This window comes from Haliotis rufescens, unplaced genomic scaffold, assembly GCF_023055435.1.
Source record: "Haliotis rufescens isolate VD_foot unplaced genomic scaffold, xgHalRufe1.0.p SCAF_10, whole genome shotgun sequence".
In the NCBI taxonomy this organism is placed as follows: Eukaryota; Metazoa; Mollusca; class Gastropoda; order Lepetellida; family Haliotidae; genus Haliotis; species Haliotis rufescens.
Window position 1 is genome coordinate 27396840 of NW_025963780.1, and position 18340 is coordinate 27415179.

The 18340-nt window shown below is 45.6% G+C and overlaps 1 protein-coding gene across 1 annotated transcript; it reads right to left on the reverse strand.

Annotated features, from left to right (window-relative positions):
* Window positions 1–5562: 5562 nt before the first annotated feature.
* Window positions 5563–7558, reverse strand: LOC125374638 (flocculation protein FLO11-like). Its single transcript, XM_048385701.1, has 2 exons — window positions 6790–7558; window positions 5563–6653 (listed from the first exon to the last, which is right to left on the reverse strand). The coding sequence occupies exons 1-2, from the start codon at window positions 7556–7558 to the stop codon at window positions 5563–5565; spliced, it is 1860 nt and encodes a 619-aa protein (XP_048241658.1).
* Window positions 7559–18340: the final 10782 nt, after the last annotated feature.

Here is an 18340-nt window from a genome sequence, read left to right on the forward strand (position 1 = left end):
AACGAACGCTTTTAGCACTTGGCTACCTATAATGATCTGTACATGTTTTGTTTAAATGTCATAATAAACTGAGTATCATTAGGTGTTCTCTTTGTCAATAATTTCATGCACCATTTCTACACATGCAATTATGTTTTGAAATATATTGCGTTTGTTTTTTTAATTTTGTGTCCTCATTGTCAAAGCCTGACAGTGAAGTGGTACCAGATGTTTTTCATAATTGGCAGTACTCTCCCTGGGGTTGTCCCCTGAATGGATTATTGAGTTCTGTGTATTTGGTGGAACTGTTTTACTCCCGTCAGCTGATGATATCCTACACAGCTGTGGGGACTAGTGACCTGATCAATTACCTTGTCCGCAAAACGGGCATGATAGACATAATTAGTGATTGGTTGGTTGGTTTGTTGTTAACGTCGCACTCAGCAATATTCCAGCTATATGACGGCGGTCTGTAAATAATCGACTCTGGACCAGACAATGCAGTGATTATAATCATGAGCATCGATCCACGCAATTGGGATCAATGACATGCATCAACCAAGTCAGCGAGCCTGACCACCCGATCCCGTTAGACGCCTTTTACGACAAGCATAGTCGCCTTTTACGGCAAGTATGGGTTGCTGAAGACCTATTCTACCCCGGAATCTCCACGGGTCCATAATTATTGAGGGCGCCGCATATCAATGTATAGATAAAGTGTCTCTCACTTTTATACTTGTACACACAGATACAACAACAAACTACTCCTAATCAGTGTCCAAAATGCGGGTAAAGATGGCTGTTAGGCATCATTTGATCTAAATGGTATGTATCCACACCCATTCCCCCCCCCACCCCCCCCCCCCCCACCCCCACCCCCCCCCCCCCCCCCCGCGCTCCCATATTTACCCCTACCACCACCGCTACCTTACAGTATCAGAATAGGAAGGTCTCTCAGCATTAAATTTTAGTGGCAGGATATGGTAAGCGTAATTTCTAAAAAACGTAACGGTATTATTTTCACTGCATCAGAACTGGTTGATGGCAACACATGGCCCATGGCTACCCAAATAATTATATAATATTGGCTTTCACAGGCGTAAAATTGTCAGCGTGTATATTTTTCAAAATTATGTATTATATAATATTTGAGATCTAAACTTATAAATTCCAACATGACACTGACATGGTCCCAGCTTGCAAAGGTAATAACATATACAAGTTATGCTTTTAGGGTTTATGGATTAGGCATAACTTTGTGTTTTCATCTGCGGTGAGGTAAGGTGAAACGTGAAGTTTTACTTGTATAGCGACGTGCCTGCATTGAAACACGTTTAAACATGATTAGAATTGAAACACATTGAAACATGATTAGAATTGAAACACATTGAAACATGATTAGAATTGAAACATGTTAAACATGATTAGAATTGAAACACATTTAAACATGATTAGAATTAAAACACATTGAAACATGATTAGAATTGAAACACATTTAAACATGATTAGAATTGAAACACATTGAAACATGATTAGAATTGAAACACATTTAAACATGACTAGAATTGAAACACATTTAAACATGATTAGAATTGAAACATGTTAAACATGATTAGAATTGAAACACATTTAAACATGATTAGAATTGAAACACATTTAAACATGATTAGAATTGAAACATGTTAAACATGATTAGAATTGAAACACATTTAAACATGATTAGAATTGAAACATGTTAAACATGATTAGAATTGAAACATATTTAAACATGATTAGAATTGAAACATGTTTAAACATGATTAGAATTGAAACAATTTGAAACATGATTAGAATTGAAACACGTTTAAACTTTATTAGAATTGAAACACGTTTAAACATGATTAGAATTGAAACATGTTTAAACATGATTAGAATTGAAACACGTTGAAACATGATTAGAATTGAAAAACGTTTAAACTTTACTAGAATTGAAACACGTTTAAACATGTTTAGATTTTCAAATTTTCAACATGTTTCAAGTTTGAAGTTTGCTAGAATTTTATACACGTTCTATTGCTCCCACCCCCTCCCTCCACCCATAATTGATCCAGTTACACTGCTACCCCCCCCCCCCCCCCCCCCCCCCCCACACACACACACCTCCTACACACACACACACACTTCTGCATCCCCATTAAACGCTTCAAAACCCACAGAAAACGCCTCATTTCAAATTACCTGCAATGAATTTCAAGGGCATTTTCCCGATACAAAGGAGTTGACTGACTGTAAAAGTCCAGTTACCACTCTTATAAATACTGTCAGATAGCTCCCTTGACTCGGGAAGATGTTCAAGGGGACATACGGGTATTTCTTGCATTTAGACCATAAACATGCAAGCTGTTGAAAACAATTCTAAACATGTCAAAAGCAGGGTATGAAACTCCCAAAAATTTCAGCCAGACCACAGGACTGGCTAGCTGAAATACTTGCCAGCCCTGAACAAAACCTGCCTGCCCACTATAATCATATGTTTCTCAGGATAAGCTAACGGGGTTTCTTTTTGGTTACATTTTATCATTCATCTTTACATGTGAATTAATGCTTATCATCGGGAAATATTTTGAATATTTTCACATATGAAATATAACCCGACCGTCGGGCAGTGGGATTTGAAAATCTGGCAGCCAGAGTTGAAATCATCCCGTCTCGGACGGTCGGGCAGGCAGGTATTTCGAACACTGGTCAAAAGAATGTGTGCAGGTTTGTGTTTGGGATCTAAGCACATTTTTTACAGCGAAGATCCAGATGAAAATACAGATTCCAGATCCACAGATGCAATTTTCTAAATAGTTTCAATTTTATTGATTTGCTGTCAAAAACGCCTGTTGTTTAATACGGTGGATGTGTGTCCCGTGCACCAGATGTACATACTATTAGATAATCCACTAAACTTATACCTAGATCGGCATGGCGGCACAGGTTACAGATCAGATGGAGTAAAGCAACGTCTGTGGCGGAGAGTAGTTGGATGGGTGCCCGCGTTTGGCAGCTTGACTCTCGAGATTTTCCTCTCCCACACTGAAGCACAGGTGGTGTCTCCCATGTCACCTTGTCCCAGCAGTAAAACAGGTGAGGTGGTAATGTGACGGTTAACCTTCTCGCAGCTTAGGTTATACACTCCCCAGGGAGCTGTGAAATCCAGTGCACACGGATCCATTGACCGGGGTAATAATGTTAGCACTTTGAGCATGTATTGCACATGAATATAAGACAAGTGCAACAAACGCATTATTTTTATAATTAAGATCACGATTGCTACACGGGCCAGTTTCCACAAAATGTCCCCCATTTCATTTTCATTTTATTCTACCCATTCCTTATTATAGTACACAAAATAAGTGTTGTTTACAATAAGCGGATGTCTCTTATTTTCAAGGGCGCGTTGCAAGCCACGAATCACTTAGAGAAAGCAAAATAATCGCTCATCCCGGGGTCTGCAACAGTTCGAAGCTCTTGCGCACTCTTACAAAATGGCGGCGCATCTACCGCTTGGTTGCCTTGACGTAACGAAGAACGTAATAGAAGAGGCTCGATGACGAGCTGATGAAATTTATGACTACTTTGAAGATGTCGATCAGACTGAGGATGATGGGGTGTTAGCTGCCTTTGCTCATTTCCTCGTTGATCCAGTCAAGAATTTCTTGTTCCGCTGTCAAAGTCAGCCGCCGTTTTGGTTTAAGAACGAAGCGACCTCAGCCAGCGATTGTTTCGCTTGCAAGCGACTGTAGGTTAGCGCACTGTTGTAAGGCGAATCGCTGTATATCGCTTGCAAGCGATTGGCGCTTTGCAACGTTTTAAAGTTTTGTTTCACACTACGTTCCTCGCTGTCGAGTAGATCGTTATCAATGTAATTACTAGTGTGTAGCTAGGAGAAACGGTAAAAATGCATGTTTGTTAGTTTGTTGTTTAACGCTGCACTATATGACGACGGTATGTAAATAATCGAGTCTGGATCTGACAACCCAGTGACTGACATCATGAGCTTCGATCTACACAGTTGGTATACGATGACATGCATCAACCAAGTCAGCGAGCCTGACCACCCGATCCCATTATTCGCCTCTTACGACAAGCATGGGTTGCTGAAGACGTATTCTAAACCGGATCTTCACGGGTTTCATGCCATAACAGATTAACTATAGTAATAACACATTAACTATCTGGTGATCCTTTACTTCTTTTGAGTAGTATATAGCTACACCAGCAGTTTACTGTATCCAGGCATCGTCCTTCGCTACTGTACACACATCCCACAAGAATGAGTCATCATGGTAGTTAGTTGACCATATCTGACCCGCTTCATCATTATCAGGGAATCAGGTTGTGAAGCCAATTATTTAATATTCCCCGACCCGCGTCTGTATCTTCCTGCCTCTGCGTGTACTGGGGCTACGCTTAGGTAGGGCCCTGCTATCACTCCCAGGAAAGATGGTTTTTCATAAAGTCCTCAGCATTGTCTTAAAGTTTCTATAATCTCGGTTTCTGTAAAACACATTGGCAATTAGGAGATAAACATACTGTGTTTTAAAAATGGAGCTAGGTTACCTGTAGATTTAACCGCGCTAAATTGAATTTGGAACCGAACGCGTCTCCATTATGACGTCATATCGCTCATTGTGTCACAGCCGTATATAGAAAAACGCCCAAATCCGAGCTCTCTTTTGTCCCCAAAACTTAAACTACATTCTCTTTGTAGATGTCTATCGTGTTTCCTGCACGAAATGTATTGCCGCGCACCTTTTGAATATTAATGTAACAGCAACTTTGCATTTTGTAACCCGTAAGTGTAGATATGATTATTTAAATATGCCTACCGACAATGAATGAAAACAGTACTATTTTATGAATATTAGCTTCCGCGGTGATGCGGCCGTCAAACCAGCTGTTTCAATCAGAGGGGGGTTTATTGTGATTTAATTGGCCAGTCAGAATTGACAGAGATGGCGACATGTTGGTCGTTGACTGAGATGGGGACATGTTGGTCGTTGACAGAGATGGACATGTTGGTCGTTGACAGAGATGGGGACATGTTGGTCGTTGACTGAGATGGGGACATGTTGGTCGTTGACTGGTATGGTGAAATGTTGGTCGTTGACTGAGATGGGGACATGTTGGTCGTTGACTGAGATGGGGACATATTGGTCGTTGACTGGGATGGGGACATGTTGGTCGTTGACTGGGATGGCGACATGTTGGTCGTTGACTGAGATAGGGACATGTTGGTCGTTGACAGAGATGGGGACATGTTGGTCGTTGACAGAGATGGCGACATGTTGGTCGTTGACTGGGATGGGGACATGTTGGTCGTTGACTGGGATGGGGACATGTTGGTCGTTGACAGAGATGGCGACATGTTGGTCGTTGACTGAGATGGGGACATGTTGGTCGTTGACTGAGATGGGGACATGTTGGTCGTTGACTGAGATGGGGACATGTTGGTCGTTGACTGAGATGGGGACATGTTGGTCATTGAATGAAAACAGTACTATTTTATGAATATTAGCTTCCGCGGTGATGCGGCCGTCAAACCAGCTGTTTCAATCAGTGGTTTAGAGTGTGATTTAATTGACCAGTCAGAACTGACAGAGATGGGGAAATGTTGGTCGTTGACTGAGATGGGGACATGTTGGTCGTTGACAGAGATGGACATGTTGGTCGTTGACAGAGATGGGGACATGTTGGTCGTTGACTGGTATGGTGAAATGTTGGTCGTTGACTGAGATGGGGACATGTTGGTCGTTGACTGAGATGGGGACATGTTGGTCGTTGACAGAGATGGACATGTTGGTCGTTGACTGAGATGGGGGACATGTTGGTCGTTGACTGGTATGGTGAAATGTTGGTCGTTGACTGAGATGGGGACATGTTGGTTGTTGACAGAGATGGCGACATGTTGGTCGTTGATAGAGATGGCGACATGTTGGTCGTTGACAGAGATGGCGACATGTTGGTCGTTGCCTGGGATGGGGACATGTTGGTCGTTGACTGGGATGGCGACATGTTGGTCGTTGACTGGGATGGGGACATGTTGGTCGTTGACAGAGATGGCGACATGTTGGTCGTTGATAGAGATGGCGACATGTTGGTCGTTGCCTGGGAAGGGGACATGTTGGTCGTTGACTGAGATGGGGACATGTTGGTCATTGACAGAGAGGGCGACATGTTGGTCATTGACTGAGGTGGCGACATGTTGGTCGTTGCCTGGGATGGGGACATGTTGGTCGTTGACTGGGATGACGACATGTTGGTCGTTGACTGGGATGGGGACATGTTGGTCGTTGACTGAGATGGGGACATATTGGTCGTTGACAGAGATGGCGACATGTTGGTCGTTGCCTGGGATGGCGACATGTTGGTCGTTGACTGGGATGGGGACATGTTGGTCGTTGACTGGGATGTGACATGTTGGTCGTTGACAGAGATGGCGACATGTTGGTCGTTGGCTGAGATGGGGACATGTTGGTCGTTGACTGGTATGGTGAAATGTTGGTCGTTGGCTGAGATGGGGACATGTTGGTCGTTGACTGAGATGGCGACATGTTGGTCGTTGACTGGGATGGGGACATGTTGGTCGTTGGCTGAGATGGGGACATGTTGGTCGTTGATAGAGATGGCGACATGTTGGTCGTTGACTGGGAAGGGGACATGTTGGTCATTGACTGAGATGGGGACATGTTGGTCGTTGACAGAGATGGGGACATGTTGGTCGTTGACAGAGATGGGGACATGTTGGTCGTTGACTGAGATGGGGACATGTTGGTCGTTGACTGGGATGTGACATGTTGATCGTTGACAGAGATGGCGACATGTTGGTCTTTGGCTGAGATGGGGACATGTTGGTCGTTGACTGGGATGGGGACATGTTGGTCGTTGACAGAGATGGCGACATGTTGGTCTTTGGCTGAGATGGCGACATGTTGGTCGTTGACTGGGATGGGGACATGTTGGTCGTTGCCTGGGAAGGGGACATGTTGGTCGTTGACAGAGATGGCGACATGTTGGTCTTTGGCTGAGATGGGGACATGTTGGTCGTTGACTGGGATGTGACATGTTGGTCGTTGACAGAGATGGCGACATGTTGGTCTTTGGCTGAGATGGCGACATGTTGGTCGTTGACTGGGATGGGGACATGTTGGTCGTTGCCTGGGAAGGGGACATGTTGGTCGTTGACAGAGATGGCGACATGTTGGTCGTTGACTGTGTTTGGGACATGTTGGTCGTTGACTGAGATGGTGACATGTTGGTCGTTGACAGAGATGGCGACATGTTGGTCGTTGCCTGGGATGGTGACATGTTGGTCGTTGATAGAGATGGCGACATGTTGGTCGTTGACTGGGATGGGGACATGTTGGTCGTTGACTGGGATGGCGACATGTTGGTCGTTGACTGGGATGGGGACATGTTGGTCGTTGACTGAGATGGGGGACATGTTGGTCGTTGACAGAGATGGCGACATGTTGGTCGTTGCCTGGGATGGGGACATGTTGGTCGTTGACTGGGATGGGGACATGTTGGTCGTTGACTGGGATGGCGACATGTTGGTCGTGGGATGGTAGTGTGATGGGAGTGGGGAAAGGGAGGATAGGTTCGGGTGCGGATGGCAGTTGGTTGGGGGTGAGGATATGAGGATGGATTGGTGATAAGGGTAGGGTGCGGATTGGTGTGTAGCCTTGAATGTAGATTGTGAGAAGGTTTACCATATATACACCTAATATACCGAGAGTTGTGATATAGGACGCAGTGAAGGGAGGTGGCGGGAGTGGGGAGGGACACACCTATATAAATCTAGTTGTTTACAGAAGGATATGGAGCGGGTCAGAGACGCAGTCATCCTGGTGTATATGTCCTGGGAAGTATCCCGGTGAAGGTCACACAAATCAACATACTTTCGGTTGGGCATGGGTGGCAATGTACTGTCACAGCCAAGTATGTTTGTGCAATGTTAATTCCGCCCTTTTCACATGGGCTCGTGTAGACTTGCACCAGTCTCTGAGGCAATAATTATTAGTTTTAATCATAATTTCTAGATTATGTAAATGATAAGAACAAGTTGTCCCATAATGTCCACATATCTAGACTTGCCTCTAAGGAGGATACAATTACTGCACATCCATGGACTTTTCTTTCAGTACAGCCTTGGAGCAAGACCAGGGCTCGTGGTATAAAACCTAACGCGGGACACATAAAACCACATGGACCCCACGTGAAACTGCTACAACTTATGATATATCTACTCAGGATTTATGCTTGTCGTAAGAGGCCACAAACGGGATCGGGTGGTCAGGCTCACTGGCTTGGTTGATGCATGTCATCGATCCCAATTGCGTGGATTGATGCTCATGAAGTCAATCACTGGATTGTCTTTGAGTTGTAATTAAAATGGCCACAATATAATGGCCGGACATATGCTGTTGCAGTGACAATATTATTTTGCATCCACGTGGGTTACATAATACCTCCCCTTCTACATCTACACATACTTTCTCGGTGTGGGTAACAAGGCCCCAATTTGTCAACCCCTGCAGATAGGGGGGGGGGGGGGGGGGGGGGGGGGGGCTCTCTTTTATATAACTAAACCGCAAATCGAAGCTATCCGCCTTTTAGTTCTGTTCTCCTTCATTGTACTGTTAGTCAAATAAAATGTTGGTCTCTTAGATACCGTAGATCATGGGATAATCGCGTCATCAAATTATGTGAAAGTTTACAGCTCTTTAATGTAGATTTATTGTTAAGTTATAAAGGTTAAATTAATAACTTTAATTTCTCATTAATTACATGGTTAAGAGGCTAAGAGGAATAATAGGGGGTAAGTTAATGGAACAAACTAGGGTGTTTAGGCAATTTAATCTCCTCTTCAGGCCGAAGACGACGTGCGTACCATTTTACATAGAAATAAAAGACGTATTCTAGCTAAGTTAAGGTCAGAAAACTCCCTCTAGAAATTGAAATTGGTAGACATTCTTAACCAGTTACACCCTTACATCAGCGTATTTGTAAATGTTGTGATGAGTTAAGATGAGTTACATTTTTTATTTAGGTTTAAACTCAAGACTTTGGAAATTGGCCTCATTTTAAGGATGATTATTTACAAGTAACACCTAGTGACCACTTAATTTTTTATGAGATCTGGATGTCTAGCTATATCAAAAACCTTTGCTGCATCCACTTTTATAATGTATAAAAGAAAACAAAATGTGAATTTCGCATTTTAATTTCATGTTATAGACTTTAAATCCAATGGCGTTTAGCTGTCATATATTACAATGTACGTGAGCATTTTTTATTTTATTTTTTGGATATATGTATAAAGTGGTCATTGGGTGTTACTTGTAAATAATCATCTTTAAAATCTGAGGCCGACTTCCAAAGACTGGATCTTAAATCTGAGAAAATAAGAAAATGTAACTCATATTCTATTCTACATTGTATTTTGATTACAGGATTTACCAATACGGTGATATGAGGGTGGGAGTGGCATTTTGTTTACATATTTATATTTATTATTAAGTAAATAAAATGGAAATGATTTATTTCTTACTTTATTTATTTATTTATTTATTTATTTATTTATTTATTTCATTTATTTATTTTTCCTTTTGTATTTAGCCATTATTAAGGCGTACTATGGCCTTGTATTAATGTAATTTCATTAATTATTTTCACTTGGAAATATATACATGTACAGTATATTTTATCATTATGACTATTTGTATGCAATTTGTGTCTCCTAGGCCTGTGTGGCCGGGTGGTGTACACCATGTGCCTACCGTTCTGTGATATTAAGTGTAAAGCTCGGGACACTTTAATCAAATCCTACTCGTAGTACACTGACAATGAATGCATGAAGGACAGCCATCTGCTACCTCACAATTGATATCCCCAGATCAATGTATTTTGAAAAACGCTGATCCCCCTGTTGGTTCGTGCAGCGAGCTCAGCGCCTTGCGCAACATAGGTGGCTGTGACATGTGGCTCAATGCTGTATCATGTCTGGTTATAGGTGCGCATGCACATAACTTGTAAATTTATGAATTAATTAATGTAGGTAAATATGTCTGCACCTCGTAAGTTTGTTTGGGGCGATACAAATTATAATAAAATGCCTCTGCTAACTTTGATGACAGCAACCTTTCTCCCGCAAATAAAGTCCATGTTCCGTCATTTTATCCAATGCGATACCGAGGACTTATGACTGCTAATGTATGCTTTTTTTTAAATTGCGGCCTAAGAAAAATCGTCCACTGCTTATATAAACAGGAGCACAGTCTACGAACACACCAATATGCGTGCATAAGGGGCACGAGTTGCTATTCCGATTGTTTAAGATGTTTGTTTTGTTGGATGTTTAAGGTCGCACTCAGCAATATTCCAGCTATGTGACGGCGGTCTGTAAAAAAATCGAGTTTTGACCAGAAAATCTAGTGATTGACATCATGACCATCGATCTACGCAATTGGGATACGATGACATGTATCAACCAAGTCAGCGAGCCTGACAACCCGATCCCGTTAGTCGCCTTTTACGACAAGCATGGGTAGCTGATTGCAAGGTTGAGAGTTCGAGGGGAGATTTGGGATATATGAGGTGAGGGGGTGGGGGTACAATGAGTGGGGTGTGTGTGTGCGTGAACCTCCTTGGTGTCCCCGTCGTGGTATTAGTGGAATACTGCTCGAAGCGGGGTATTCATTCATTCATGCAGTCAGTCAGTCAGTCATTCGACCCTATTGTGCATGCGCAGGACATCTAAAAAATGTAATTATTGTTTTAGAGGCCCCCTTAAACGGGACTCCTTTGAGCGTTTTTGGAATTCCACCACATCCGCATCAGCATTTGAATTTTCATTTGCCTACCAGTTAAATATTTTCGACATCAGAGATTACTACTGAATGGAAATTTTACAAGTGTCCCTTTGGGGATTCTTAGGTGAGGTAAGGTGAAATCGGGTTTAACGTCGCGTCCAAGATTATTGCACTTATATAGCGACGTGCATGCACGTGTATGTGTGTGTGTGGCTGCTTGTACTAGTCCGGACTGATGCCGTTTTATAGTGCTAGCTCACTGAGATACCATGCCGCAGTTTAACATGAATACCCCACTCAGACACAGTATACTGACTCCGAGCAGACCAGTCCTTGTTTTAGCCCCTTAATGCCGAGCGCCAGACAGGGTAACAACAAGTACAATCTTTTAACGTCTTTTTGTATGACGCGGCCCGGGATCGAACCCTGGACCTTCCGCTCTCCGGGCGGGCGCTCTACCACAAGATCACGGAGGCGGTCCATTTAAGTATAGACGTACATGTGACGTCGAAGATCCGGGTGCGATTTCCTACGTGAGTATAAAGTAGGCCAATGTTATGGCTGGGAGCATGAATAAATGTTTACTTCAGAGCACTAGTGCGGCGCCTCCAAAGTCCCCCATCTAAACATACCCTGTCCCCGGATCCACGTAAATTCCGGTTGATACTTTGCGTGGCAGGGGGCCATCTACATCTGCACAAGTCTCTAAAGCAATACTTATTAGTTCAAATCAAATGAACTGACCCTGAGAATATTCACACAATGCTGGTGTGAGGATTGCCGAACTAGTTTAGGCTGGAATTCCTGGGCTCGATCGTAGCGCTACCAGTGTCTATTACGAGTTATGTCCCTTTATGCCTCTCCTATGGACCAATCAGATTCCACCCCTCGTATCACTCGCTTCAAACAAAACGGTGGCGCACAGTCAAGACGATCTGATCGATAATCAAGATCTATACTGGTAATTGGTAATTAGTATTTTTATATTTACAGTGCCAGTACTGTAAAATGTATGGAAAGTCACACCTTTTATTTCAGTGGTATCTTAATATTGTACTAAAAGACGACATATTAATCTGTTTTGTGAGTACTGTTTTACGCCGCTTTTAGCAATATTACAGCGGGACACCAGAAAAGGGGTTCACACATTGTACTCATGTGGGATAGCCAACCCTGCTCTCGCCGTGACGCGCGTACCGTGTCTCAATACAATCTAAAGTTAAAACATGTATAACCTTTTTCTCATCCAACAACCCGCGCCGAAGACCCGGGTTCGATTCCCGATATGGGTACAATGTGTGAAGCCCATTTCTGGTGTTCCCCGCCGTGATATTGCTGGAATATTGCTAAAATCGGCGTAAAACCATACTCACTCACTCACTCACTCATCCACCAACCTGTAACTGCTTCGGTCCATGCAACTTAACGGTGGGGTCATTTTGGTGTAGACAAGACTAAGTCGTAGATGGTGGTGTGTTGTCAGAATAGTTCATTAAAAGAGGATTAGGCATAAAATGTATGACGCATATGGCAGTTTAGCTTACGCCAGAACCATTTCTGAGCATTCCCGATCTAATCAGATACATGCAATCAACTTTTTACTGCACGACGAATGAAAATTTCATAACTTTTGCTCTTCAAATGTTCTCCCGTACTTACTAGTGCAGCTAGGGTTCAACAGATATAAAATATTTTTTAAAGAAATCGTTCATGAACAGATCCTCACATCAACATCACTCAAAATATGTTTAGAAACGTGTGTTTATCTACTTACACAGACCCTCAACATTTTGCATGTCATCGTATCCTAATTGCGTGGATCAATGCTCATGATGTCAATCACTTTATTGTCTGGTCCATACTCGATTATTTACAGCCTGCCATCAGCCCGCCGTCATCACTCAAAATAAGTTTAGAAACGTGTGTTTTATCTACTTATATAGACCCTCAACATTTTTTAAGTTAACATAACACACCACCCCTAAATTAATCCATGTATACTGCTAAAATAGCTCTTATCCCCTCATTGCCCGGCAGTATATTTTCTGTACAGCTCAACTGTCGATCATATTCATAGCCACATAGGCCCCGTGAAGATCCAGGTTAGGATAGGCCTTCACCAACCATGCTTTCCGTAAACGGCAACTATGCTTGTCGTAAGAGGCGACTAATGGGATCGGGTGGTCAGGCTCGCTGACTTGGTTGATACATGTCATCGTATCCCAATTGCGTAAATCGATGCTCACGATGTCAATCACTGGATTGACTGGTCCAGATTCGATTATTTACAGACCACCGTCATATAGCTGAAATATTGCAACAAACAAACAAAACAAATTGCAATCCTAATTCGTTGTGGAGAGTTGCGTCCCACAATCAGGGTCATTGGTATTTCATTATCATCCTCCGGGGCACCAAGGCTGTAATTCTGTAACACCTTCAAAATTTGGGCCTACCTCCTACATCAAGCTGACACCTAGGATGGAACTGATGTACCTGCAATAATGTCAGCTATAGCGGCGTTACTTCAAACTCACACTCCTCAGTTCAAAAACTAGACTAACATATTGTCCCCGAAGTAAAGTTATGTGTAAGTTTGATATTACTCCGTCTACAAAGGAACCCTCTATGTCAAGGACCCGCAAGTCGCTTTGAAGGGGAATACGTACAGGAATGAGAATGGAGTGGGATTAATTTATGAAATAAATGCCCTGGAGTCTGTAAGAGAGAATATCCAGAACCGTACATATCTAGTGCGTTCGTGTGAGCTCAGCTGTTCTAAAAAGAGCCCGAAGGGGGCAAATTGATTTAAAACGTTTTTGGACGTTTTGTGGCGATGTGTGAGTGTGAGTGTGATTTCGGTTGTGGGTGCGGGTGCGGTTGTGGGTGTGGGTGTGAGTGTGGGTGTGGGTGTGGGTGTGGGTTGGGTGAGGTGTGGGTGTAGGTGTGGGTTGGGTTGGGTGTGGGTGTGGGTGTGGGTTGGGTGTGGGTGTAGGTGTGGGTGAGGTGTGGGTGTAGGTGTGGGTTGGGTGTGGGTGTGGGTGTGGGTTGGGTGTGGGTGTGGGTGTGGGTTGGGTGTGGGTGTGGGTGTGGGTGGCGGAGTGGGTGTGGGTGTGGGTGTGGGTGTGGGTTGGATGTGGGTGTAGGTGTGGGTTGGGTGTGGGTGAGGTGTGGGTGTAGGTGTGGGTTGGGTGTGGGTGTAGGTGTGGGTTGGGTGTGGGTGAGGTGTGGGTGTAGGTGTGGGTTGGGTGTGGGTGTAGGTGTGGGTTGGGTGTGGGTGAGGTGTGGGTGTAGGTGTGGGTTGGGTGTGGGTGTAGGTGTGGGTTGGGTGTGTGTCTGGGTGTGGGTGGCGGAGTGGGTGTGGTGTTGGTTTGATGTTGTGTGTGGATGTGTGTGTGGGTGTGTGTGTGTGTGGGTGTGTGTGTGTGGGGGTGATTTGTGGGAGTGGCTGTGGGTGAGGTGTGGGTGTGTGTGTGTGGGTGTGTGTGTGTGGGGGTGATTTGTGGGAGTGGCTGTGGGTGAGGTGTGGGTGTGGGTGTGGGTGTGTGTGTGGGTGGCGGAGTGGGTGTGGTGTTGGTTTAGTGTTGTGTGTGTTTGTGTGTGTGGGTGTGTGTGTGTGTGGGTGTGTGTGTGTGGGGGTGATTTGTGGGAGTGGCTGTGGGTGAGGTGTGGGTGTGGGTTGGGTGTGGGAGAGGCGTGGGTGTAGGTTGGGTGTGGGAGAGGCGTGGGTGTGGGTGTGGGTTGGGTGTGGGAGAGGTGTGGGTGTGGATTGGATGTGGGAGAGATGTGGGTGTGGGTGAGGTTTGGGTGTGGGTGTGGTGTGGGTGTTGGTGAGGATGAGATGTGGGTGAGGATGAGGTGTGGGTGTGGGTGTGGGTGTGGGTGTGGGTGTGGGTGTGGTGTGGGTGTGGGTGTGGGTGTGGGTGTGGGTGGCGGAGTGGGTGTGGTGTTGGTTTAGTGTTGTGTGTGTTTGTGTGTGTGGGTGTGTGTGTGTGTGGGTGTGTGTGTGTGGGGGTGATTTGTGGGAGTGGATGTGGGTGAGGTGTGGGTGTGGGTTGGGTGTGGGAGAGGCGTGGGTGTAGGTTGGGTGTGGGAGAGGCGTGGGTGTGGGTGTGGGTTGGGTGTGGGAGAGGTGTGGGTGTGAATTGGATGTGGGAGAGATGTGGGTGTGGGTGAGGTTTGGGTGTGGGTGTGGTGTGGGTGTTGGTGAGGATGAGATGTGGGTGAGGATGAGGTGTGGGTGTGGGTGTGGGTGTGGGTGTGGGTGTGGGTGTGGTGTGGGTGTGGGTGTGGGTGTGGGTGGCGGAGTGGGTGTGGTGTTGGTTTGGTGTGGTGTGGGTGTGGGTGTGGGAGTGGGTGTGGGTGTGGGTGTGGGTGTGGATGATTTGTGGAAGTGGGTGTGGGTGTGGTGTGGACGTGGGTGTGGGTGGCGGAGTGGGTGTGGTGTTGGTTTGGTGTGGTGTGGGAGTGGGTGTGGGTGTGGGTGTTGGTGTGGGTGTGGGTGTGGGTGTGGGTGGCGGAGTGGTGTGGTGTTGGTTTGGTGTGGTGTGGGTGTGGGAGTGGGTGTGGGTGTGGGTGTGGGTGTGGGTGTGGATGATTTGTGGAAGTGGGTGTGGGTGTGGTGTGGACGTGGGTGTGGGTGGCGGAGTGGGTGTGGTGTTGGTTTGGTGTGGTGTGGGAGTGGGTGTGGGTGTGGGTGTTGGTGTGGGTGTGGGAGTGGGTGTGGGTGTGGGTGTGGGTGTTGGTGTGGGTGTGGTGTGGGTGTGGGTGTGGGTGTTGGTGGCGGAGTGGGTGTGGTGTTGGTTTGGTGTGGTGTGGGTGTGGGTGTGGGTGTGGGAGTGGCTGTGGGTGTGGTGTGGGTGTGGGTGTGGATGATTTGTGGGAGTGGGTGTGGGTGAGGTGTGGGTGTGGGTGTGGGTGTGGGTGTGGGTGTGGATGATTTGTGGAAGTGGGTGTGGGTGTGGTGTGGGTGTGGGTGTGGGTGTGGGTGGCGGAGTGGGTGTGGTGTTGGTTTGGTGTGGTGTGGTGTGGGTGTGAGTGTGGGAGTGGGTGTGGGTGTGGGTGTGGGTGTGGGTGTGGGTGTGGGAGTGGCTGTGGGTGTGGGTGTGGGTGTGGGTGTGGGTGTGGGTGGCGGAGTGGGTGTGGTGTTGGTTTGGTGTGGTGTGGGTGTGGGTGTGAGTGTGGGAGTGGGTGTGGGTGTGGGTGTGGGTGTGGGTGTGGATGATTTGTGGGAGTGGGTGTGGGTGAGGTGTGGGTGTGGGTGTGGGTGTGGGAGTGGCTGTGGGTGTGGGTAAGGGTGTGGGTGTGGGTGTGGGTGTGGGTGTGGATGATTTGTGGGAGTGGGTGTGGGTGAGGTGTGGGTGTGGGTTGGGTGTGGGTGAGGTGTGGGTGTGGGTGTGGGTGTGGGTTGGGTGTGGGAGAGGCGTGGGTAATGGTGTGGGTTGGGTGTGGGAGAGGTGTGGGTGTGGGTGTGGTGTGGGTGTGGGTGTGGTGTGGGTGTGGATGAGGTGTGGGTGTGGGTGTGGGTGTGGGTGAGGAGTGGGTGTGGGTGTGGTGTGGGTGTGGGTGTTGGTGTGGGTGAGGTGTGGGTGTGGGTGTTGGAGAGGTGTGGGAGTGGTGTGGGAGAGGTGTGTGTGTGGGTGTGGGTGAGGTGTTGGTTGGTTTGGGTGTGGTTGTGAGTTGGGGTGGGGTGATGTAGGGGGGCAATCACACGAGGATGACAGGAATACTGGTGGGTTAGGCTGGGGGTTTGGCGATTAAAACCACCAACCACGAACCACCCCTGGGCCTTTCACTGAGTACTTCACATGACAGATCAATGCTGATGCGGATATGTAATCATGTGTTAAGATTATTTTACAGGTGCTTCGCCGACTATCAATTGGTATTGACGAAGCACACTCTTCACAGGAGCGTTTAACACCTACAGAAATATATAAATGGCACTCAATATCTTTACAAACATCTAGTCAAGAAACACTGTGAAAAACAACATTCCATAAAATGTAAAATATTTTACCATAATTAATATCTAATATAAGTAAAGACTGGACAAGCTATAATAGCGTGCCATTTAGGTGCGCTGTAGATACTAAGCTCCAATGGCTTCAATACACAATTCTACACCACTCCCTACCTACTACTAACAGATTATTCAGAATAGGATATGTAGACAACAATACATGTAGCCTTTGTGACACATACATATAAACGACTGAACATTTGTTTTGCAGCAAAGTAGAAACAATCTGGACAGCACTGGAACTTCGGCTAAATGCCGGCGCTCAAATCAAAGTAAATATCACCAAACGCCACGTTTTAAATTTTATAATTATTCTCTGCAAAAACGTTATTTTCTCATACAAAGCATATTCCATCGTTCCAGGTCTTTTAGAATTTAGCAGTATTATTTCGTCTCCAAATGTAATGCACTTACGAGTATAAATTTTGGTCATCATGTCATTTACTTTTTCTTGCCCGTGAAGACGCCGGGGTAGAATAGGTCTTCAGCAGCCCATGCTTGCCGTAAAAGGTCACTATGTTTGTCATAAAAGGCGACTAACGGGATCGGGTGGTCAGGCTCGCTGACTCGGTTGATGCATGTCATCGAATCCCAATTGCGTGGATCGATGCTCATGATATTAATCACTGGATTGTCTGGTCCAGACTCGATTATTTACAGACCGCCGTCACATCCGTTACAGAGTGTGGCGTTAAACAACCAACAAACCAACCAACCATTTACTTTTTCTATAACATGGAAATCATTGCTCTCTGTTTGTAAAAACGATCTGAAATATGACAACAATATGAAAAGGGAGCCTTGAACGCTTGCATGTGTCAAGAGTTTTCTTTTAAAGACATCGATTTTTAAATCTAGAAATACCATCTGTCAAAAGGAAGCTATTTATCAAAGTCAGATATAACAAGTGGCCTCTCCAAAGCTTCTAAATACATATAATGTAGGTATGTGTATATTGTATTCTTGAACAACAATTAATCCTGTTTTTCAGCAATCAGTATACAACCTCTCGCGTAAAGGGGGATCAAACAAATTATCATTCCGTGACAGTTTGATTCCTGCCACTGAAAAGTCACTTTCTTGATTTGACTGCCAACTGCAAATTGTGACGTATTTCAAACTAGATGCTGATGATAGCACAGGAGCAATAATCAGGCAGGACACACACTGCACTGACCAGACCTGTCCATCGGGGAATGCGGGTGGATGGTCACACATCACTCGGGTGTGTACTCACACAGAGGGTACATCATACTCCATACTCGGGGTACTCGGCCACACAGAGGGTACATCATACTCTATACTCGGGGTACACGGCCACACAGAGGGTACATCATACTCTATACTCGGGGTACACGGCCACACAGAGGGTACATCATACTCTATACTCGGGGTACACGGTCACACAGAGGGTACATCATACTCTATACTCGGGGTACACGGTCACACAGAGGGTACATCATACTCTATACTCGGTACACACGGTCACACAGAGGGT